Genomic DNA, 24,440 nt, shown 5'->3' on the forward strand with positions numbered 1-24,440 from the left:
TCCTGCCTACTGCATTTATTCAAGCAGCTCCTTTGACTAAAGCAGACTCCCAGCACTGTTTGGACTGCCAGCCAAAATTTGGCTGAAATTAGAGGGATTCATTTAAGGCTGCAGATTTCTAATTTCAGTCCGGTGTAGACAGCTGTTTGTTGTACACTTTCAAAACCTTAAAATATGAAACGCTCAGTTGTCTGCCAAGGTCAGTGTCCTCTCACCTCGTTTCAGGGTTATTCAGAAGCAAACAATCATGTGTGCGAGTGAGACAGAGAGGAGAAAAAAAAAGGCACAAAAGCTGATGACACAAGTGGATAAAGAAAGACGATGAGAGATATTAACCGACACTGCATCTCAAACATGACATAAGTGCCAATAACGGTTTCCTCTAAAGAAATCTTGCTAAGTTAAAACTTCTGACTATGATTTGCAAGCCGTGGCTTATTCCAGACTTCCCGTTGTGTGATAGAAGGCACATTTTATAGAGACAGACAGATGTGTATTTGCGTCTTGATATGCATCTTTTAATATTACAGTATGTGATGCTCAGCATGCACAGGAAAGCCCAAGCAGACAGCCACATACTTAGTTATTTCCCATTTCACTGCAGGACCAATAAGTAGGGCCATGATACTGTCTGATAGCGATTTTTGCCAGTCTGCAAAAAATGACATTTAATGGGTGGATTTTTTTTGGCTTGCCCTTCAGAGCGATAAATCGGTATCTGCTTTCCATGGTAAGACGAAGTGCCTTGCTCAATCTTTGATATGGCAGTGATAAAAATGACTGACTTTTATTTACTTTACAGTTTTGCAACTAGGAGGCTTCTGCAGCACAATCATATCTAGTGAACCACAACGAAGAGGAACATCGTTTTTCATGGTTGAAGAACTTCTTCCTCAGCAAGAAAAAAGCAAAACAAAAAGAAGAAAGAAAAAAAACTACTTAAAAATTTGTATTCACCAACTTTAAGGGTCTACTGATCAAATCAGTCATGCAAAAATGCAATCTATTTTAAAGCCCTGAACCCACAGGCAAATGTTATTAACCTTTCAATGTAAATCACACGGAGCACATTTGTATCAAAAGGGAAATTATTTCAAAGGAACAGGAAAAGCATACGTCTGTAGTTCTTAATAACTTATCTGCCAACACGTTTACAGTTTCACTATTGATCAAACCTTATGAACTTCTGTTCATAAGGTGACTCTTGTCCGTTTGTGAGAGAGAGAAAAAAAAAGCAGAAATAAGCTGTTTAAGAAATCTTCCGCAACTACTGTGCAACTACGGGATCTGCTGTACTAATAAGCCTGCATGATCACCTGTCACAAAAATCCACCTGCTCCATTACGTACACAGCTCTGAGAATTTCTATAGATGCTTCCTTCGTCTCAAGCTGGGAACCAGTTACTCCATCTATAAACAACTGATTTCATCTTAAAACCATCCGTGTAATGGAGCCCAGATTAGAAATAATGAATTCCACTGGGGATAAACAGTCCCGTCGTAGGCAAGTTCGCTTTTACCAGAGAAAAAAAATAGAGCAGTCTGGGAAAACCGCTAAAGAGGTCACATTAATCCAATCAAACTCTTCTTCATTAATTAGTCTACTTCTAAAAACAGAAGTGGACACAGTCGCTGAAGCACATTGGAAAAAAGAATAGGTTCATGCGTCGCTGAGTAATAAATTCAGAGCTAACAGTCTGCGCCTAAAAATAACCTCAGCAACATTTTTTTTAGTGTGGACCCCCTCACAGTGAGTGCGTTTAAAAGCGCTGAGTTCACGTTTCTCCTCTAAGCAGTGGCTCGAGGAAAGTTTCTCTTGTGCTGGAGGAAAAAATAGTTTTTAAATTCCTGTTATCCACTCACCCTTTCCAGTCGTCAGTGTCCGTGTCACTGAGACACGCCAGGAGTGGGTTTGCCTTTGAGGTAGGATTAGAAGACACAACTGCGACGCCGAACAGCGAATAACACTTTATTTTTTTCTCACTGTTGAAGAGCAACAGCGGCTACGCGCATGCATCCGCACTTACGTGCAAGTGAAGGAAGTGCTTTCCTTTCAAAATAAACAGACCCGCGGCGAGTTTAGCCGACTGTTTGTTTTACTTTGAAGGCTACACCTTTGTCCTTTCTGCCTTAACGCGGATAATTTTACTGTCGAAGAATTTCCGTAAGACCGTCATGTGACCATCGAGAAAGACTGGACAACCCAGTTAGTTTTCATCCACGTTCCCCATACACCGCTTACTTTTTACATACAATACCAAAAAAGAAAAAAAAAGACTGAGCAGTGGTATTTCTTCAACTTCTGCTGTTGCAAATACTCTACTTAAAGTCGGCGTGTTTTGGAGAACTAAAACCATCCCCATAACCCTCAATGGGACTGCTAATAAAATTTTACACTGTATTTTTATTATACTTTTTTTCTGGGTTGGGGGGGGGGGGCATCAATAAACAAACAAAATAAATACCAAATAAACAAATGACAAGTATTATAACCAGTAATATTTAAGTAATATTTATTTGTACAGGTTTCTGTCCAGTGTACGGCTCCACTAGGTTGTGTTTCTGGGTTTAATATTATAAATAGGTTACTGCGTTTATAAACAGAAATATATTTGAACAGATTTGATTTAAAAAAAATTTAACTACGATTGTAGAACTCAGACAAACCAGCAGGGGGCAACCAATCAACACAAGATATTGAACTTAAACATTTATTTTCTTATAAATAGAAAAGAGGAAACCATGTTTAAAGCAGGAAGAGAATCTAACTCAGGCTTAAATTATTAAAGATGATCCCAGTGGTTCCATTTTTAGCAAGATTCACGAGATAAGGGTGGGAGGCATTACATTCTCATCATAAATCATGATGCCCCAGTTGGCTCCATGAGCAAAACACATCACGCTGGGAGGTTACGTGAACAAAAAAAGGTCACATGTTAAGCTCTGTCAAACCTTTAATACTACTGTTATCTAGGTGTGTGTGCATCTCTCTGTGCCTGTGTGTCACTTGTTGTTTAAGTGTGCTGGGAGAGTCATAGGAGAGGCCCCATCACTCAGGGGGTGGATGAGCAAAAAGGGTAATACATCTTAGTCTTCAGGAGCCAGACTGAGCCAACAAGTCACTGATGTGGGAGCCTGTTACTCATTCCAATTAGGATCTACCGTAAGGATACAGCGGGGGGGACTTAACTGGAAAGGTTAGCCAGAGGATAGGACATGGAAAGAAACAGGGACAAAAAGGGGAGAAAAAGATAGTAAGTGTTGTTAAGAGAAGAAAACAGCAGAAACAAGTGATAAATGGGCGAGCTGGGAGCAGACCAGGATAGGATGGGAACAAATGAAGGAGAACAAATGGGTGAGATAAAGGAGAAGGAGAAAATAAGAAGAGTGGAGGTAAGAGCAGCAAAGGAAGAAGAGCAGAGATGGAAAGGAAGAAGAGAAGAGGGGAAGGAGGAAGGGGAAAAGAATGACGCACAGAGGAGGCTCAAAGAAAACAAAGAAGTCTGGATGAGGAGAAGATCAAAGGATAGATGACAGGGAGAAAAGAGGGGGGTAAGGGAAGAGGAGAAACAGGGCAGAGAAGAGCAGAAATTGAGGAGGAGAGAAGGGGAGAATAGAAGAGACAGCGAACGATGGCGAGGAGTTGAAGAGGGGGTGGGGAGGTGATGAGTCATCACCAGGCTATCAGCCCCGGTGGGCCGGGTTGCTGTGGGGGTGGCAGTGTGACACATATGCAGAAAACGCACACACAGGGAGACGTTGCCCGCCGTCATGCTGCTTAAACGTCTCCTCCTGCTGCAGAGGCGGGTGGAAGACAATACAGGGATGCCACTGAGACATGCAGTTGTGCATATGCAGCCCTTTCCTCTGACACACACATGCATATAATGTGATGGCTGTGCCAGAGGCCTCATTAAGACTGCGAGGATGGATGGATGGTCATAAGGGCAAACAGTCAATACAGCTGTATGAAAAACAACACAAAACAAAAGGAGGAGCACAAGCGCTGTTTACACATTGTGTGTCTCTGACTATTTCTCATATACACTTTCCTCCATCATTCATACTTTATTAGGCAACGCATATGCAGAGGCGGATGTTGTATTAAAAAAAAAAGGAACAGATAAAGAGGAAGATGCACAAGTAACACGGCCACGGTGTTACATAAAAAGTTCACCGCTTCGCTCCTCTCACTGCGGCACTATGGTTTGCTCAGCTGCTGTGCTAAGAGTAATATCAAGCTCCTTCTTCTGTCATTTAATTAGCTCATCACAAGGACACCCTTCAATAAATCAAATCACTTCCTCTGTAACACGCGAGCTCCTGTCACTCTGCATCTCTTTTTTAGTGCTGAGTCGATTTCAGAGTTGCCATGCCAACAGATTGAGGGGATTCCTAATCCTGATCTGGGCCAGTGAGCGCGCACATACGCTTCAAATATGCAAACGTTGGACGCGGCGCGTGCAGGCTGCGTGACGTGGTGTTTCTCCCCTTCTAATCGCGGCACGTCGGTTTTGTGTGCACGTCTCCCGGCAGATTGTGTGAATGGGAGCAGAGCCACCAGTTGATTGGGTGGTGATTCTTTAAATTCTTTCAGCATCACTCCAACTATGCAAACCTGCAGGCGACATCAGCCGCCAACCCGAGGCGAGTTCGGCACCAAACAGACACACAAACACAGAGAAAAAAATACTCGGATCACCAGTGAAATTTGAAAACCTCTGTAGGAATCTGTATTTAATCTTGAATTTCTACATACATTCATCCATCTCTGGAACAGAGGATCAGACAGTACGTGTGAGTGTTGAATGCGCGCGTGAGTGTGTGCGTGTATGTAAGATAGACGTGGATGCAGGTTGGGGTGGGTTTTCCAGCTGCCTTCTGCACACCTGCATATTTATCATGTGCTTACAAAATGTGATGGAGGCACATAACATTGGACCGAAAGACGATGATAGGGGGGAGAGGGTGTACACATGTGAAGGCATTAGTGTAGCATAAATGTGTAATCTTGCGCTGAAGTGTGTGACTGGTGGCTAAAAGAGGGCAGTTTAATTCTAATAATTCAGTCATATTTTGAATGACAGCAGAAGGCGCACTGTCAGGTTAGTCTGTAAACATTCTGACATGAAATCTTACTGAAAACATATTCAGCTGCAATGACCTGCATAGGTCCCAATTAGAAAACCGACTAGGCTAAAAGTTCTCGAAATTTAGTTTGAGTGAAGCTGTTGTATGTTGTGAGTTTGTGTTCTCACATTGCGCAAGTTAACGTGTGACTGTCCGTCTGCATGAATGCTTACCTATATGTGCCTACTGATATGCCTGCATATGCACTATGCATGTACAATATTGATACAAGTACCTGTATGTATGTGTGTATGTTTACACATACTTACAAATAGAACCACATACACATACATGTCATGATGCATGTTACAGGCATTTCTCCATCCCTGCTTGAACGTATGAGTGTGTGTGCTGCTTGTGAATGTGTGTGTGTCAGTCGCTGTCTTCTCTTTCATGGGCCTCAGCCAGGGAGCTCTCATCAATATTCTCCAGGCTCTCTGCCCGCTGGATGCTGAGCTCAGAGAGCGGGATGCTGGGCAATGTAGTCTGTTCTGGGTAAAGCCACGGCTTGAAGGCAGGGTTATGTCTCTGCTTCCACTCTGGATACTTCACACAGGCTTTGCAGATCTTCTTCATGGCCTGGAAAGAACAAACAACAACAAACAACAAAAGAAACAACAACAACATGTGATTTATGAGAAATGATGGCAGTGATAGAAAGAAAGTATTTCCAGCAGAAAGCTTGGCCGACACAGATGCTTGATCAATATTCTATAAGGAAGAACAGGCTGAACTCAACAGAGATGAAAAATCCAGAGGACAGAAATAGCACCCATACAAAAATAGAGATGAAGATGGATGAGTGACAGGATAAAGGGAGACAGAAGGGAAGCTGTGAGAGATGGAGGAATCTATAAACATGGGCAAGGGTAAAAAGAGGGAGGAGATCTTGTTCAGAGCCACAAGAACAGAGAGTTTCTTTTTTCCAAATATCAGAACCAAACAAGGGAGCTTCACACATGTCTGATAGTACTTAATGCCAGAAACAACATGCCTGTATGCTTTTTAAGGGTAAAAAACACAGAGCAACGTGTCTCATACAAAAACAATGGTCCAGGAAGTTACAGCAGCACCCAGTGCATGGCAAGACAATCATCCAGAATATATCTGGATATCTTTGTAGCTGCAGAGACCAAAAAAATTAAAAGCTAAAAAGGCAAAAAGAAGCAATTGTGTATTTATTCAATGTACATCACTCAGCAATTTTTCTTTTAACTATTAGATAATCCTATGATTTGCATATATCTTCTTCGCTGCAACCACTCTCGCTTAAGGGCAGCCGCATGTTTTAATAAAAATATATCTACCAAAAAGGAAAGCAATACTATATACTGTAAGGCCTGCAGTATTTTGACAATGAATTGATTTAGCCTCTGTGCACCATCTCGGTGGATTTCAAATCAAAAATGATGAATCGGATCTGCACTTCAGCAGTATCTGAGAAAAGTGCCGACTTTCAGACTTTCAGCTTTAATTCAAGGTTAGCAAAAGTATTGCATTAACTGTTTCCTTTACTGCCACCACATTCAGCTGCTGCTTGTTGCCACTGAAGAATATCCCACGTCTGTTCTGTAAGGCTTCACAATCCATGCTACTGCTTCTGTCAGCAGTCAAGCACGCCCATGCCATAGCATATCAGTGGTTTGCACCTTGTTGTAAACTCTCTGTATTTACATTGTCCTTGACTTAGTTAGACGTTATGAAGCTGTTTTTCTTAACCATGTTGTTGAGCTGCTCAGTGCATTCCTTCTTTTTAAGAATTCAACAGATTGTTGATTCAGCCACTGGCACGGTTATCTCTTTGGACTTTATTTTGAGAGCCTCAGTGTATAGCAACCAGCCAACACTTGGAAATAAATAGAGGTATTTTATTTGCTTAATTTGTCATGGAATAATGAGAAACAGCCCTCATCTGATCAAAAATCTGCTCTTCGGTCAATTGTCTGATTATTTTTGAGGCTTTGAAAATGGAATCATACGTATGAAAGAATTAAAAAAAAACTGCACTTCAATCATGTCTTGATTGTTGGATTTAAAAGCCCCCGTGCTGGTGGATCAAAGGAAAACTGCAAAAAAAAAAGTGTTACTGTCCAAATCCCATATTGATATTCTGACCCTCTCTTAATATGAATAATTAGATCCATATTTTTTAAAAGCTTTGATAAAATGCAGACTATTGATTAAAGTCACAATGTGAAATGCTTTTTTTGACATATGAATGGAAAGCAAATCTCTAAAAACTCTAAAATGCCTAATGTTTTTATTCACTGTCTTCACTAGATGCCTTCTTTCCCTGATATCATCTCTGAGGAATCCTCCATCACAGCATGCTCTCTAGAGAATCATTGCCCTATTTTAATAAACATATACAGCAGATGCCCTCAGAAAAGCAGTAAACTATAAGGTCTGCGTATTTTCTCATGCTGACCGGCACTGTGCTGAGTGGAAGTGCAGATTATCACACAGTCAAACACACTCACAGGATCTTTGTTAATCTGCACATATTACTTACGCATGGAGCAAGGAAGTGGGAAGACTTGTTGACAACCCACTTGGGTAGCGAACCTGTAAAGAGAGTGGGGGTGAGCAAAGCATCATGGGTAAAAGTTGGAGTGTGACAGAGAGTCTGTTTTATTTCATATTACCAGGATCAAAGCAAGGCTTAGTAACTACTCACTGCGCCCGTATGGCTCTCTCTCATACATGCACACAAACACACGCATTAGCAACGGATAAATAAAAAGAGTTACACAATCGGCACTTGCTTGTATGTGATCAGCAGTTAGAAAGTGAAGTAAATAGAGAATAAGAGGAGGACATTAAATGCTAGACAAAAAAGCAGAGTGAAGAGTAGTGAGTGAGAGAGCACGCGAGAGAGGTGAGATAGACTGTCCTTCATATGGTTGCTATGGTGACACATTTTGACATAAAGGCAGGGCAATGAATAATTCATAGAACGCAGAGTTAAGTACCTAGGTGAGTGTTTTGCTCTTCCTGTGTGTGCTCTGTTTGATTTTGTCCTTGTGTGCAGAATACTTTTCTGTGTGTGTGTGTGTGTGTGTGTGTGTGTGTGTGTGTGTGTGTGTGACTGTGAGTGATAGTTACCTCGTGGATCCACCTGGGCCATGTAAGTGAGGGTACAGTTATTAGGTCCCTGGCTCTGGATCATGTAGCCAGTCTGAATGGAAACTGCACGTACCATGTCCTTTTTAGGTGGGTATTTCTGTGGAAACAGCACAGAGAGGCCAAAGTGTAAACAAACAGGACGAGGACCCCACTAGATTCTTTTTTTTTGTGAGATCTGTAGAAGGCAGAGTAGACATTCAAGAGCTTTGTGCTTTTAAGCTGCCAGTCAAACTGATTTTCAGCTTCATAGTCAGACTTCTGATGCAAATCCAGTCCACACCACTCTGTAAATAAAAAAAGCAAAGCTGCATGCAGCCCACTATTTCCCTTTTAGCTCCTTAGACTCTAACAGTATATCCAAGGTTATTATTAATGATTAGGGAGTCCACTACTGGTTAGTCTGCACTAATTAGGAGAGGGACACTGCAGAGCACTCAAGAAGAACAGACAGCAGCAGTCAGCTAAGACATCTGCTTTATCTTTTCTCTGCTATTTGACTCATATTTTTGGCTTCTACACTTAACACACTACCTTGTATTGGCAGAAGAAATCTCTGCAATGTGAACTTTTGTAAATCATCTGCAGGTTTCCGGGATAGGGAATTCTCACGCTCTGAGCTAATGTAATCTTCTTGATTTTCTTTTAGACTTCACTAAATCTGAAACATTAATCACGACTAAGCCATGTGTTCAAAAACACCCAGCACACCAGGAAACTGATCATCTCAGGACTCGAGCACTTGATGAGCAATCAGCTGAACAACAACACGATAATTAAACTTTGGACAAAATTAATCATTTTTAATATATCACTATACGCTCGCCAACCACTTTATGTGGTACACTTCTTCAACTCTTCGTTAATACAAATATCAAATCAACCAATCACATGGCAGCAAATCAGTGCAATTAGTCATGTAGACATAATCAAGACGACCAGCTGAAGTCCAAACTGAGCATCAGAAAGAGAGGTCTGAGTATTTCAGATACTGCTGCTCTGCTGAGATTTTTACCATACAAAACCATCTCTCAGGTTTACAGAGAACACTGAGCAAAAATGCCATGTTGACGTCAGAGGTCACAGTGAAGTGGTCAGACTGCTTTGAACTGATCAATCAAATAAGCACTGGGTACAACCAAGGTATGCAGAAGAGCGTCTCTGAACGCACAACACATCAAACCTTAACGTAGATGGGATACTACTGCAGAAGACCTCACCAGGGACTATTCCTTTGTGACAGGGTTCTAGAGTGCGACCGATGTGGTTGCACATGAGACATAATTTTTCAGTGGTGCGACTACAAAAAAATCCTAGTTCCAAGGTGCGACCAGCCTTTCGAGTAGAACTTCTTTCCCACTTCTTAACTTAACGAACTTTTTCGTTAAGTTAAGGCCTGATCCATCCAAAATTCATAGCCAGTGCTCTGACGGAGCCATCAGCCTCTCAGGTTATGTCTAACACTGGTCCGGAGACGGCATCAGGTAATGAGCCACATACGATCGACTTTGAGCCAGAGCCCACTGAAAGTAAAAGGGGGAAAGCGTATACATTTCGAAGAGAGCGGCTTGACCACTTTCCCTGGCTAAGATACAGTAAAGCTGACAACATGTTGCACTGCATTTACTGTCGTGAGTGTGGGAAGACTATGGCCGGCAGTACTGCATTTGTGACAGGTGCTAATACGTTTCGATTTGAAACGCTGAAAAAGCACAGTGTATATAGAAAACACATTATATGCAGCAATAAATGCACTGCCAAAGTGTCCCCTCTCCCCACTGCCTTTCAGTGGGAGTGAGGAGAGGGGACTGCCGCTCTGATGACTTGTGTGCAGGCAGCAGCAAACAGGTCATCAGAAGAGGCCAAGATGATGATTAATTTTAACATCGCCTACAATATTCCCAAAGAAGAAGTTCCGTTCACTAAGTTCAAGTCCGAAATAATTCTTCACAAGAAAAATGGCTTGAACGTAAACTCCACATACAGTAATGATGTCACATGTGCCCAGTTTATAGGTGTCATCCCAGACACATTGAAAAAAAAAAGTGAAAAAATGAAAAAGGCCAAGTTACATGAGTTGGTCATCTGAGAGGCATGTGACTGCAATGGAGGATAGTCCATAAGATATCAAGCTGTTGGGATGTTCAGATTTTGGGATGTTCAGTTTGAAGCCTTTGAGGCACTTTTAATTTAGAGGGGTTTTTTATTCACTTATCTTGAGATGTTTTAAATTTAAATTTCAGCTTAGCTCAGCACTTTAAGCACAAGCACTTTTTCAGTAACTTATCTTTCTTATAGAAATGCGCTCCAAATAAAGAACTTTGTGTTGACAAGATTGTTAGTTAATCATTTACAAATCATTATTGTCTGCATGGACAGCACCTTTTTTTTTTTTAGTGAGCATGTAAAACTGCGGTGTTAAGCGATGTGGTTGAATAATTTGGATGCACCTAACGTTTGTGCTGGTACACCTAAGAAAAAAAGTTAGGCGCACCAGTGCGACCGTGGCAAAAAGTTAGTCTAGAGCCCTGTATGACCGTACTAATTTTCTTATGGCTGATTGCAGCAGGATAAAATACAAATACATGTCAAACAGGTTTCTTGAACATGACAATGAGTTCACTGTGCTCAAATGAAGAATTATGGCAGTTCTGCAAGCAAAAGTGTAACTAATGTAGTGGCCAGTGAGCGTATAATTAATCTCTATGCCAATATTCACACGGTAAATCAAATCTGGTTCAATTCAAGCTAAATATTATGAAGTGAACTATAATGCAAAATACTATGTCCTCGTGATGGAGACAGATGACAGGGATCACATGAGTCCTTAATTAGCTGCTGGGCACAAAGGATATAGTTACAATGAGAATGAGTCAGTGGATCAGCACTGTTGTGTCTGGATCTGTAACTCCACTGTGGAAAAAAAAAATGGCTCAGCAAACAAAGCAGTCATTAGAAGCCATTAGAAGTTATTAAGCCTTTGCCATTATAAATATTTGCATAGGGTTTTCATGCAAATACATATCGGACTCTATAGCACTCAACACAATGGTACGCTTAACAGCAGCGCTAACCATAGTTACATGACAGATGGATTGCAAAAGCAGACTGTTAAAAAGCCTCGGAAATGTATGATTAAAGAACTGAAAATAATTCATGGCTCCTGTTATGATTGGTGAAAAAGCTGAACAGCGATTGTAGGATAAGAAACAGCATAAGTGAACCATGTCCCGCTGATGGATGCGCTAACACGCCGCTCATAAGTTTCCCCTGAAGCCAAACTCCAGGAAGTCGAGCTCTCGAGTTTTTCCCATTATCAAGATCAGCCTTGGCTGACCACAAACGTAAACCGACACACAATTTGTTGTGTTCAGAAGTTCAAATTGATGCAGGAATGCGGAAGGCGGGGTGGAAGTCAACAGCTCACGGTCATATGAGAGGCCTTATCCTTCTGCAAACACTGTACTGGTGAGCAAAAGTTAGAATGAAAAGCAGAGAGGAGACAAAAGAGTGAACAAGGACACCAGAGGACAGACAAAAGGAATAAAGACAAAAGACATGGAAACCCATGATACACACAAAAGGCTGACGGACACGAAGACAGTGAGAGCGACATCACTGAAAGTGTTGAATTGTTGTTTTACTTTGTTTCACCTTCTCAAGGATTTGCTTCTTTTTCTTAGTCTTTTTAAGTTTTCTACACATTTTACAAGCCAGTCAATCAGATAAACCAGAAAACAAGTGGCAGGTTAATGAGTGCAGGACACAACTAGCAACAGGTGATCAGCACAAGCAGATATAAAGCCAACGAAAAGCTGAGGTTTCAGGCCAAACTGAAAGTTACTCACATCCTCTCAGTGTGCTCGAATCAACTGATGGTTTTTACAGCTTTATAGTGTCTAGATTATTCAAGTTCTTGAAAAGGCATGCTCGGAAAAGCTGAGCTTAAAACACAATATGTTCTTCTATCATCTATCATTGTTTCAGGTGAAAGCATCAGGGGCAGACAATATGATAGAGCATGGTCTTTGGAAAGGTGCTAAGCTAAACTGTTGCTGTGTAAGTAAAGAGAGCAATAGAGCGTGTGGTAGGGGAAGTACTTCTGGAGACTGGATCGCGTTCCTGTTTTCTGAGCTGAGCAACTTCCAGCAACATGGCACTGGGATGCATTTTATGAAGTCTGCAAGCAGACAGAAAGGCTTTTGGGAAAGTAGGTGTCATGTTTTTGTTTTTTTGAACACAAAAATGAAATACAACAGTTGTTGCAGGTTCTTGTTCATGTGAAAATCAGCAGGAAGCGCGTGTTATCAACCTCTCTGGGACCGACTGCAGTCAGATTATTTTGTGCTCTAAATTAAGCCTCCATTTTCCCGGATAGATTTCATACTCAGTGGCAGACAAAGCTACGCTGTGAAAGTGCAGCTCATAAGGAACCAATTTAAATGCAGAAAACTTGTCTATTGCTACTTTAAATCACCGACACAGAGCGGTGAAATGTTCCCTTAGAAAAAAAAACGGGGCCTGTTCAACTTGCTAAAGAGGACCACTTCATTTCAGCTCGCCAATATACAGCACTGTGCAAAAGCCTCAAGTCACTCCTCATTTCAGAGGTTTTTATTTGGCTGCTTTTTCACTCATCAGTTCAATCCTTGTACCTGACCATTTTTGGAGGAATGTTTCTTTTTGTTGTTGTTTATTGAGCCACTTAACACTTATTGAGCCTATAAATCACTCACATAACTCAAGGGATGACCCTGTACTGTGTCTACTCATAACAAGAAGAAACCTTTGAAAAAGAAGAGCTTTGAACTTCCTTAAAGAAAGCCTGAGGAACTATTCCTCAGAGCTGCTTAAAGAAATTGAAAGAAAGCTCGCGTACAAGAGTTCAGGCTGTGTGGAAGAATTAAAGCGGTTCTAAATATTGATGTTCACGCTCATTAGAACAGTACAAACTCTGCTTTCGCCTTATACACTTTATTTCTGTCAATAGAAAATTGTACTTAGTAGTCAGTATAATCTTTTAATAATATAAGTTTGCATATGATAGAATACTGCATGATGACCTCTTTATGACTCAGACTGTTGTTTATAGTTCACTGTGATCCGTTATGCAGGGAAGGAGCAGTACCTGCTAGATAAGAGCTTAACGAGCAGTTTCACTTCGTGCCAGGTAGAGAAGCCTCTCCTGGCACACGCACACAATGCGAGATGACTCAAGACTTTTGCACAGCAGTATTCACCCAGTTCATACTGAGATATGTTCCCATTAGCATTCCTTTTTATCTTTACTTACGGCATGTTTGATAGAGTAGTTCATGATGATGTAATCTTTTCCTATTGGCAGCCAGGAGCGGAGCGTGATGACGTCACGGTTCCGAAGTGGCTTTGGGCACTTCCCTGTAAACAAACAAGAGAAGTCAGGTGAACAAAACATCACAGAACAATCTGTACCTGAAGGCAATTTACATGCGTTTACATGCGATGGTGCAACATACATGAGTAGTAACCAACGTCCGCATTGACCGTAAGCTTCCCAATATCGAAGGTCTCAATGACATTTGTGTCCCACTTCTTTCTGTATTCAATGTCATGGAGAACGTCATACATGGTGTCAGCTGACACATCCTTGCACAACATCCGACACTGAGAGAGGAAGAAGGACAGAAAGAGAAACAGAGGCTTCAATTTTAGGCAACAAAGGTAAATCCACAATGATATTACAGATTTGAGTCACACACAAAGTTCCACACAGCTTATTCAAACTGTATTTAAAATACATAACTCTATGGCACCAGTATTGTACTTCTTTGAATTCAGCGCTCTGGGTCTAATGCAAACTATGAGGTAGGAAAATCCATTAGAGTTTAATGAAGCTGCTCAGCATAAATTCAAAGTGAAGTAGTATACCACTGTTGAGGAGAGCTCAGGCCTAGTGATGCCAAGAAAGGTAAGTGAGACACAAAAACAAAGGCCAGTGAACACATCACAGACTCAAATACCTGGAAATTAAACATATGCACACACTCACTGCACCCATGTGGACCCCACACATGAAAGAAACACGAATGGCAACTGATGTGTAAATGCTTAGACATCAGATGGTTGGAGAGCGTCAGTATTGGAGAGCAGAAATGGGAACTGTGTGTGTGTGTGTGTGTGTGTGTGTGTGTGTGTGTGTGTGTGTGTGTACAGACAGGCCACTGACCATAGATGAGTCATTACCGAGACCCAAGCTCTTAAATGGAAAACACATTCACCACAAGACAGAGATGGAGAGACTTATGTCAAAGGGTTGTTGCTTTTTTTCAAGAGTGCAGCAGTAGCAAGAGCTCTGAATGCCACCTTTTTTCAACTCTTTTTGTGGTTCTGTCTGAAACAAATGACGTGTGAAGTCACGTGTGCACTAGAGCACCAGCTTTTAGACTAAAACAACCTTCCTCATATCAGTTATGCTGTGCACACTGAATAGAAGTGTAAAACTTACTGCGTGGCCACGTTATGCTACAGAAAGACCATCTGCAGGTAGAGCTGCTTTTTCCTGATGGTTTCTCTCGTTTTCTGTTGTGCATATTCCTTTCAGACGTTTCATGTTGATAGCTAAGACTGACTTACAAAAACTAGGAAGTTTTTATTGCACTTAAAGCAACATAAGACATTGCTGTCACCTCGAGGAGGCTGCTGGTGGTTAGTGGAGTCTGTTTGCTTCTTTGCTTCACTTCATGTGTACCCCAGAGGGGAGACACACAGTGAGTTAATGAGCAGGAAAACAGCAGTAGAAAGTCTAGCTGAAATGAAACAACTGCACATAAATGCACGGCTTCGGCGGAAGAGGTAAAGTTGGTCATCTACTAATCAGAACATCAGTAGTTTAATCCCCAGCTTCTCTAGTTTGCATGCCCGAGTATCCTCGGGCAAGATACTGAACGATGGGTTTTCTCCATGCGTCCGTTGTGTGTGAATGACTAAAAGCACTTAGGTATTGAAAACGGTGCTTGTATGACTGGGTTTGTAGTACGAATGTGTTTTGAGAGTTATATATATAAGTACCAGACCACAAACCTATTAAATAATATATTGTGGTGACACATTGGTTCAATGGTTCGATGTGTTTTGTCTGAAACAAAGAACGTTGTTCCTCTGTGAGAAAGAAGGTCATAGGTTAAAATCCACATGCAAACTCCACACAAGAGTTTATGTGTTCTCCCCGTGTCTGTGTGGGTTCTCTCCTGGTTCCCCAGGTTCCTCCAACAGTCCAAAGACATCAATGTTAGGTTCTTAAGTGATTCTAAACTGGCTGTAGAAGTGAATGATTTTCAGTTTCTATGTGTTAGCCCTGCAACAGACTGGCAACCTGTTCAAGTTATAGGCTATAATGGATGGATGAATGGATGGAGCCCCGTACAAGTTATAGGCAAAAATCTAGGAGTGGTGCTTCCATTAATACCACAGCTGGTTGATTGTTTGCATAGCATGTCACAGCTTATTAATGAAACCATAGAGACTCCTGGCTATGTTTGGCATAGACGGCAATACACTCAAGGTAAGCCCTTGAGTAACAGTGTTGCCAAAGTTACAATTGCCAGGAGAAACTAGTCTCAATAATAACAAGGTGAAAGGCAAGTGGTAGAGGCATGTCGAGTTATAAAGCATAAGAGACACAAAGGCAATGAGGGAAAAAGAACCCAGCACTTGATTGAGAGCAAATTAGAAAGAAATGGACCAAGGGAAGTTGTCTGCCCCAGATAAATTTTAACTCCTGTTATGAATCAGTCCAGACAGTTAAAAGCTCCGCCTAGCCTATCTTCCATCACTGCTTCCCTTCAGGCTTCATTTAGGAAAATCATCATAGACTGTATCCCACATTTGTCTGTAAACCTGTTTTAAACTCGAGGTCTCCTCTTATAACTATTTGAAATTCCAAATGGTCCGCACTGGTCTGATACATGGACAAGTCACCAGGCCCAACAAAGAAAAACAGACATTCATACATAAAGCCAGGTTAGAATCACTAATTACATGCATTTGGACTGAGGGAGGAGGCCACAGTGCTCAGAGAGAAACCACAATGGCACAGGAATAACATTCAAATGCCACACAGAAGCCCAGAGCGTCTTGACTGAGAGGCAATGATGCTTATTGCTCTGTTGGAAGCGTCATGAGGATATCTTTTAATTACATGTGCACACAACCTGGCAGGTGTATATCATTAGAGTTTTTCCATCAACTAAAATATTGGTGAGTTGCAATTTTTACTCCTAGATGACAAGTCAGGGAATTAAGACATACTTTTGGAAAGTTACCATCAAATTTTGCCAATTATTTTGGCACACAACCCACTTGCTCGAAAATGTTTGTTTACCAGCTCCAGATTGGAGCCTTTATAGCTTTATATTTCATATTTCTGTATAGTTTTCATATTTAGATCCTGTTCATAGCCCGTACATAGTTTGTACACTCACTACAGCCTGTACATACTTATAGTTATAGCATATTCATAACATACCTTCATACCGTGTACATTGCAACATACCAATAATAGACTCATATTTAGTACCCCCATACATATAACGGACCCATTTCTGTAATCTATCTATATTATTGCTAAAGCACTTTCTGGATGGATGCAAACTGCTTTTCGTTGCCTTGTACTTGTGACATGTGCAATGACAATAAAGTTGAATTCTATTATAATTCTATTCTATCAGCTTTAGCTGTAGCTCTCACACAGGAACACAGTCTCACACGACTCCACAACAGTCACACTGTGCAACAAAGGAAACTGTAAATGCTAAATTGTAATGACATTCCCAGAAACAGAACCCTCGGTGAGATCGAGGAAATGCAGACTGAGTGCAGAGAGCAGGTCAATCCAGACTGAAAGCTGATGAAATAGAAAAAAGCAAACAAAAAAAAAACCCAGGAAGGTTGTGCAAGCACATTAGTGTTACTATTGTAACCTTATTGTTAGCCTAATCAAGAAATAAGTCATTTCATACTTCACATGAGTGGCAGATTGCTAGTTCACTTAAGCAACAAACGGCAAGCAAAGTTCAGAAGAACTGAGGAAAAATAGCACCTAGCTGTGTTTCGCAAAGAGCACAAAAAATGCTCTTCAGCTAAAGTAGTGGGTGTGTCACTGGACAAGTAGATCCCAACCAATTTATAGGTCAATATTCGCTATCAGTATCCGTATTTATCCACTGGTTTGTCCACCAGAGGACACTCTGCAACTTCTTTGTTGGATTAACTAGAGCAAGGGTCTCAAACTCCAGTCTTCGAGGGCCGCTGACCTGAGTCAAGTTCTATAGAGTGTTGCTAATGATCTACTAATTGTATTCAGGTGTGTTACAACAGGAACACATGGAAACGTTTCAGGACAGCCGCCCTCGAGGACTGGAGTTTGAGACCCCTGAACTAGAGGGTAAAAAAAGTAAAAAAATAAATAACTAAAAAACATTTTGTGTGTCAAAAAACAAGCTCTGACATTAAAATCCTGCTTGTAACCATAGCAATAATCCTCTATATATCACAGCATGACACTCTGAAAGATAATGTCCTATTTATGGTGTATTGCTGTTCGAACCATTTTTATTTTAAATGCATTAAATCAACTCGTGAGTGAGATGTTTTACACTGCATCACTACTCACAAGGATATGAACTAATTTTCCAAGAGGGAGTCTGTCACATTACAAGGCACATCTTAATGCCTGTAAACGTAATTAGGGACTGTAGAGTCATCTGTTATCGCTGTCTGAAAGACAATAGTTAAAACCCTTATGAGTATTCTGTTGTTGTATTCAAGATTAGTGAGATAGATTATGTAGGCACAATGCAATTCTGATTTATTAACAGTGTAGTCAAGGAGGCATTACACATTTATTACCAAAATAAAAACTAGACAAAAGACAAACGCCTCCTTTCCACCAATTTGGTGCTGGAACCAAATCTAGATCCAGTTTCATGCATTTCCACTGAAAAGGTAGCAACACTTTTACAGAACAATTCACAGATCCAGTTCAGAGATTCTTCAATGATTTTCTTCCAGGGGATATTAGAACAGTTTTGGTTCATAAACCAATTGAATTGTGGGTTGGGTCTCAAATGGCACCAACACCCAACCAGATCAGCATCACCACTGGAACCACGTTGCTGAAAAAGCAGTAACAGAGTAGAAAATAAAAAAAGAGAGAGAATACAGTATGATGGGATTTTTCAGAATAATGCTTCTGCACTAGAACTGTGATGGGTGGACTCCAAAAGTGCGTGTAAAGAGATTAGCAAAGTCTGTGCAGGTCACAAAAGACCAGAGAGAATAACGGATGTCTTGTGTCCACAGGCAAACTGAAACAGGAGTAGCAGGAAGAAGGAAAAACAAAATGAAAAGTCAAAGGGGGAAAGCTGCAGGGAGCAAGACATTCAGCACAGAATGAAGACATACAGCCAGCTACGTACACGTGTGTGTAATTCTATTACAAACGAATTCAGTAAACTCGATAGATGAAGCAAAGAGGGCAGGATAGAGGGGGTGAAATAGAGTTCAGAAAGATAAAATAGACATGGCGGAGACAAGCAGGCATAGGTGGACAAACAATAGATGTGTGCAGACGGCAGTCTTTTCAATATGTTTGTCCACAGGGTCCCCTCTCTGCCTACTCATAACACCCAGTGACCTGCGATCCCTGCACATCCAGCCCACTCCCGCTACTTTTCCTTCTCTCTCTTATTCCCTGTCCCACCCACTCTTCTTCTCTTCTTGCCACCCTCTCCCTCCTCCTCTTCTAATCTGTCATCTCCCATCATTTGTTCCTCTGGGTGCTGATACATGAAAGTAAATTTGAAAAAAAAAGAAAAAAAGAAGAAGAATAAAAACAGAAGGGGAGTGACTCAGAGCTGGGCTTCCCTCTTCGTCAGCATGAGAGAAGGCAAACCCTGGGAGTGTGTTTGTGTGTCTCTGTGAGTGTGTGTCGATGTAGGCAGGAGGATGACCCATTCACAGTAAATAAAAACTACCCACATTTTAATGCCCACACACTGAGTGTTGTATGTGAAGTCGCGTGCTGATCGATGATATTAAATTGCTGGTTAGAATGAGCACAGGCGTGACTGAACTGTGAGGTGATCACTGATTAATATGGTAGGGGCAATGATGACGATGATGATGAGGCTAATGATAATCGGGGCACTAATGATGATGATGATCGCCAGCCTGTTCCCCTTCTCTCACTCAAATGGGCATATATCTATCTTTGTTGCTTTTTAAAGCTACACACAAGACAGGCAGAGAGGTTACATTAGAGATGCACGCCTTTATTCTGTCTATAAACAGAACAGCTGTAAGTACTGACTCACAACTACATTTGTAATGACATAATTGTATATACAGTACATTTGCAGGGTGGAAGATTGGGTATGTGAGAGTGAAACAAAAGGGGAGATGAGACAGTGGTGCACAATGCAAAACCCCCAGCTTTTGTCATATTTACATAAAGATAAAGTGCCAACTACAGATAGAAGCCCCACCCAAACTTCAAACATGTGTGCGTGCACTTTCCACTTCTCGCTGTTTGCAGTCTGCAACTGTCAAGATAAAACACACCTGCCTGATGTCAGGGAGAAACGCCTGAATAAGCAGATCCCTACCCTCTGCACACAGGATATACCCTGAGGAATTACGCAGGAGAATGAGGCGGCTTTATAGGCTCTTGATTGGCCTGTACACTACACACACACACACACACACAAACACAAAGAAGCTTGCTAATAGGTAAGAAGATGGATAGAGGGGGCTGGGAAAAGCCCTGTGCTTTTGCAGCTCCTGCACATGTTGATAACACCTCTATGTACACACGCACATATGCACACAAGCTAACAAGACTTTATTTAACAAAGTAAACACCGAGTGGCTCGCTGACTCTCTTCAGACCTGGATACAATAGCAAGACACACACATATAAAGCGGAGGATGGGTTTTATTTGTATCGTTCTATATGTAGTCAGTTCTGGTCAGATTAGCAAGCTGGAAGGGTTAAAAAGTGGAAGGGACCTTCCTGAGATTTCGGGCCGTGAGGCCAAACATTTCTGTGTGTGTGTGTGTGTGTGTGTCAGACAGTGAAAATGCTAAAAGAGGTTTTTAAGCCTGATAAGCACTAAATTAACAGTCAGTCAGGTCTCCTGGCAGCATCTGCAGCTCTAAGATGAAGTAACAGTACGCACTGGCAAAGCTGTGGGCTCCAAGTGAAAGTGTGAATTTTCAATTTCTTTATTTACAGTTTACACTTGGGTGCAGGTCTCAATCAAACTGCTCCCTGCTAGCTTCTACTAAACTTCTACTTTCGAGCTTGAATGTGTGGAAATACAATCATTTGCTGAAGAGAGAACTGGGTGTTTTGCCACAAGTGTGCTGTGAGAACACTGTTTAAATTAATTCCCTCCCCCCCTCTCTGATTCCCACAACATAAACAAAGCATTATTAACGACTGCGGTCAGTCATTGTTAGACTCGGGTACACGGCAGATTCTCAGAGGCTACAAGCAGCGCCGGCATCCTAATAATGCCTCCACGTCAACTCCCAGGACAAACGCTCACACTTGACGAAAACTGCCACGTCTGCTGTTTGAGCTGATAACAGAGTTTGCTCACAGTTTCACATGGAGCTCACGTTACCTTACCTAAACAACTAACCAGGAACTACTAGATTTTTCCACCTGGGGCACAGTGTCCTATTAATGTAAACCGATCCTCTTCAGAGGACTGGAGGGCGATTTAGTTAAATGAGAATTACACACACAAAACACACAAAAGGTGATCAGAAAGACTGACAATGGATTTAGAAGCAGCAAGCAGCTCACACTGAAGGTAATTATTGAACCGATGGCCAAACAAACTGATCAATCCTGTCTGTTTGCCCATGACCTAACCGACTGCTCTCCTCCTATTGTCAGGAGCTCTATTTGAGCGTGCGCTTTTGCAGACTTCCATTTGTTTTGAATGGATGACAAACTGTGTAGACTCAGCACTCTACATAATACGCTTTTGCACAGTGGCTTGAAAATAGTTTCGCTGGCAAAAGGCGACATGTCTCCAGAGAACTAAGCCTGCCTCCTGAGATTTCATCCAGCTCTCACTTCTCTTTAGTGCAGGACTTTTGTTTGTTTGTTTGTTTACTGTGGGCATCAGGCATCAATTCAATCCATTACCTAAAACAGGATGTGGTTACTACAATGCATTTTTTTAAAAAAGTTCTTGTCTTTACCTCCAAGCCCTCTACCCAGACTGCTACAGTCATATTGGGCCATTTATTAAAACTGATTTGCTTACTGGCTTTACAAGGAGCAACACAGAGAGTGCTTTCTCATTTCAAATGTGTTTCTGGGATGTTTGGAGAGCGAAGCTGCAATAAGAGAACGCAGCAGAGAGCAATGCTTAAAGGATGTCAGCAACTTAAATCATATGGGAATTTAGATGGGAGCACTTCCCTGCCAACTGGATTATGCAGCAGGGTTTTCTATCGCTCCCCTTCCCCTTTGTCTTTGTACTGTTGCCACATGACCACATCCACACCACTTTCCATTATTCCCCACCAGTACCTGATGCCCAATAGAAGCGCACAAAAAGTTCTATTCATACCTGTGTGGTTAAATTGTCTCACCTTAATTTTGTGGATGGACTTCCCCTCCTCCAGAGACTGGGCCCACACAGTGACGACCCCTTTGTTGTAGGTCATATTCCAGCCCTCTTCGCACAGACATTCGGCCTTGAAGCTGGCAAACGCCTGGTCGTCCGGGATTGTCACAGTCTGTCCAGACATGGCTTCTTGTTACCGCGAGGAGTTGATAGGAGAGCGAGGGATGTGGTGGGATGCGTGGGGATGAGGACTACAGAGGAGACACGGTGAGCTGGGGAAGCCGGGAGTCGAGTTTCCCTCCTCTTCTTCTTCTGTGGGAATAACTTGTCTAATTCAATTTCCTCCTTGCAACAAGCTTTTGTAGCCGGCTGCAGCGCGTCTTGTGATGGTCTGCGCGCGTGCTTGTGTGTGTGAGTCTGTGTGCGCGCGCTTTCAGGGTCCAATAACCGCAATCCACCCTGCACAAACTAATGTAGCAGAGGTGCAGGCAGAGAGAACAGGTGAGCTGGAAACAGCTGGGGAGGGGGAAAGGCAAAGAAGTGCGTAAAATGAGATGGGCGGATCAGATCAGAGCTCTGAGCCGCGGTTTAATAAGTTTCTGTCCGCTCCAGCAGCCCTCTCAAACAGCCGCTCTTCAAGCAAACCATATGTTTCTGTGTTTCCGCCTGTCACTCCCCGTTTCTGTCTCTTACCTTCTGCTTCCACCTCCCCTCTCTTGCCCTCTGCGCGTCTCTACGCCTCTCTCTCTCTCAGTTGTTGTTTTTTAAGGGTTTATAACAAGCTGATTTCCAGAACATCTCCATCGCTGCGTCGCCGCTGTGGCAGGTGGTAAAGGGGATGCGGTGAGAAATATGAGGAAGAGGAGGAGAGGTTGGGCGGTGGGAGGAGGAGGAGAGTCGGACTGCACAGGCAGGAGACCAGCCACAGCCACCGTGAAAGCTCCTCCCTTTGTTGCCTTCAGCTGCTGCTCGTAAAGCTCACAGCTCTGCATTATTTTAACGGGAAGACTACAAAGGCAAGAAAGATATTTACGCCTCTGAGTATAAATTACAAACAAATACTTTGAAAATGTTTTTGCATAACGGTTAAACTGGTCCAGGAAACAAACAAAGCATAAGACAAAGAAAAACGGCGATCAAAGCCTAAAGCTCTGATTTGTGGCATTTTTCATTAAACAAACTCTGCTTAAATGGAAATTTAGTAACTACAAATGCATTTTATTACTGATTTTCTGGTATGTCTTATAAGCAGAGCTGCAGACTTAATCAGACCATCGAAGTCATTTTAATCTATAAGTTATCATCTGTAATAAATATGTCATATTCCGTAACACACCAGCTGATTTGGTAAAATGGGGAAATGAAGGAAAACAGAACTCCGTGAACAGCACTTTGTGGAAACTTTATTTGCTTTTTAGCCACATCTGTGTTTGATATCAAATACTAAGCAGACTGTACAGGCTGACCAGGGCGACCAGACCCCAACAAACTAGCACTGTGGTGCAAAGTGTTCCTTTACAGTCCGGGGTTATCTTGTCCTTCATATATTTAAATGAAACGTTTCCAAATCAAGTAAATATGAGAATAATAACAGGAAGCTGAATTTTGTTCCCTATATGATTTCATGCATTAGTCTTTATATACTCACACACACACACACACACACACACACACACACACACACACACACACACACACAGTCACTTCACACCGCATTGAAATGGAAAAAACTATCGACTTCCCACCATGTACACCACCATGTTGACTTGTGACTTTCTGGTAACTTGTAACTTTCACTGGACAGCCGAGCCGTCGCTTGACTGCAATATTGCATTAGTTAAAAACCAGCCATGTCCTGCAGAGCCAGTCAAAATGTGGAACATTGTCTCAAGATGTTGGAAAGGACGACGAGGAATAAAAAAGGCCAAGTTATTACCTTGTGTTATTACCTCATGAAGGTTGTTTCTCCCTCTTTTTTAAATTACTACAGTATTTGAATGCAATCAGCGTTATCGCGTCACACTGTTTTTGAAAACTACGGTTCACGAAACAGCGGGAGCGCGCATGGCAGTTTTGGCTGACGTGTTACGTAGCGGGGAATTTTCACCTGACAGCTGTGCACGTAAAAAGGGTCTTTACGAACACGGACTGAAATAACAGGGTTAAACGTCCAATCGTGTGTAGTTTTCAGAGTGTTTTCAGAGGTATACTTACTTTTTTCAGCCTTTATCTCTCTGATTTTCTCTTTTTTTCCATGTTCTGCTTTCCATCTTTCACTCTGCCTTGCTCTAGATGGCTGAAATCCTTATTTGTAGTCATAGTAAAAAAAATTACCATAAAAACAATCTGTTTCTTAGCAGGTCTTAAAATGAGGTAAATACAACGTCAGATGAACTACATATTACATACATATATCACATGTTATCATGTGCAACACTGATATGATACACCATGTCATTATTTATTTTACAAAGCTACGCCAAAATGCAGTTTACAGTGTGTTGAAAACTAAAAAAAAAAGTACACCCTTATTGCTTTAATGGGAATTTAGAAGATATGTTG

At 41.7% G+C, this 24,440-nt stretch overlaps 2 protein-coding genes across 6 annotated transcripts in view; both read right to left on the reverse strand.

Annotated features, from left to right (window-relative positions):
- Window positions 1–2,015, reverse strand: part of LOC102293885 (arf-GAP with Rho-GAP domain, ANK repeat and PH domain-containing protein 1) — a 58,130-nt gene extending 56,115 nt beyond the window's left edge. For all 4 annotated transcript variants that reach the window (XR_006054908.1, XM_042225111.1, XM_005933129.3 and 1 more), the window contains exon 1: window positions 1,864–2,015. The gene's annotated coding sequence lies outside the window, so the exon portion shown is untranslated. The remainder of the gene's footprint in view (window positions 1–1,863) is intronic.
- Window positions 2,016–4,705: 2,690 nt separating this feature from the next.
- On the reverse strand, window positions 4,706–22,790 carry stard10 (StAR-related lipid transfer (START) domain containing 10). 2 transcript variants are annotated; one of them, XM_042225113.1, is made up of 7 exons: window positions 22,572–22,790; window positions 21,904–22,394; window positions 13,749–13,896; window positions 13,547–13,650; window positions 8,236–8,353; window positions 7,643–7,695; window positions 4,706–5,709 (listed from the first exon to the last, which is right to left on the reverse strand). In XM_042225113.1, exons 2-7 carry the CDS (start codon window positions 22,060–22,062, stop codon window positions 5,503–5,505), a joined length of 789 nt encoding a protein of 262 aa, XP_042081047.1. In that variant the 5' UTR covers window positions 22,063–22,394; window positions 22,572–22,790; the 3' UTR covers window positions 4,706–5,502. The 2 variants fall into 2 exon arrangements, with proteins under 2 accessions (XP_042081047.1, XP_005933190.1); XM_005933128.3 differs by having other exon boundaries at window positions 21,904–22,790.
- Window positions 22,791–24,440: the final 1,650 nt, after the last annotated feature.

Source organism: Haplochromis burtoni, unplaced genomic scaffold (genome assembly GCF_018398535.1).
Source record: "Haplochromis burtoni strain Fernald_Lab_line unplaced genomic scaffold, NCSU_Asbu1 Contig_160, whole genome shotgun sequence".
Lineage (NCBI taxonomy): Eukaryota > Metazoa > Chordata > Actinopteri > Cichliformes > Cichlidae > Haplochromis > Haplochromis burtoni.

What these genes read in the sequence shown, in the direction of transcription:
- stard10 (XM_042225113.1), bottom strand. Translation starts at nt 22,062, where the DNA reads ATGTCTGGACAGACTGTGACAATCCCGGACGACCAGGCGTTTGCCAGC. An exon ending in ACTACTCTATCAAACATGCC is followed by an intron (nt 8,354 to 13,546) that starts GTAAGTAAAGAT and finishes CTGTTTCCACAG; the next exon opens with AAATACCCACCTAAAAAGGA. An exon ending in GGCCCAGGTGGATCCACGAG is followed by an intron (nt 7,696 to 8,235) that starts GTAACTATCACT and finishes CTCTCTTTACAG; the next exon opens with GTTCGCTACCCAAGTGGGTT.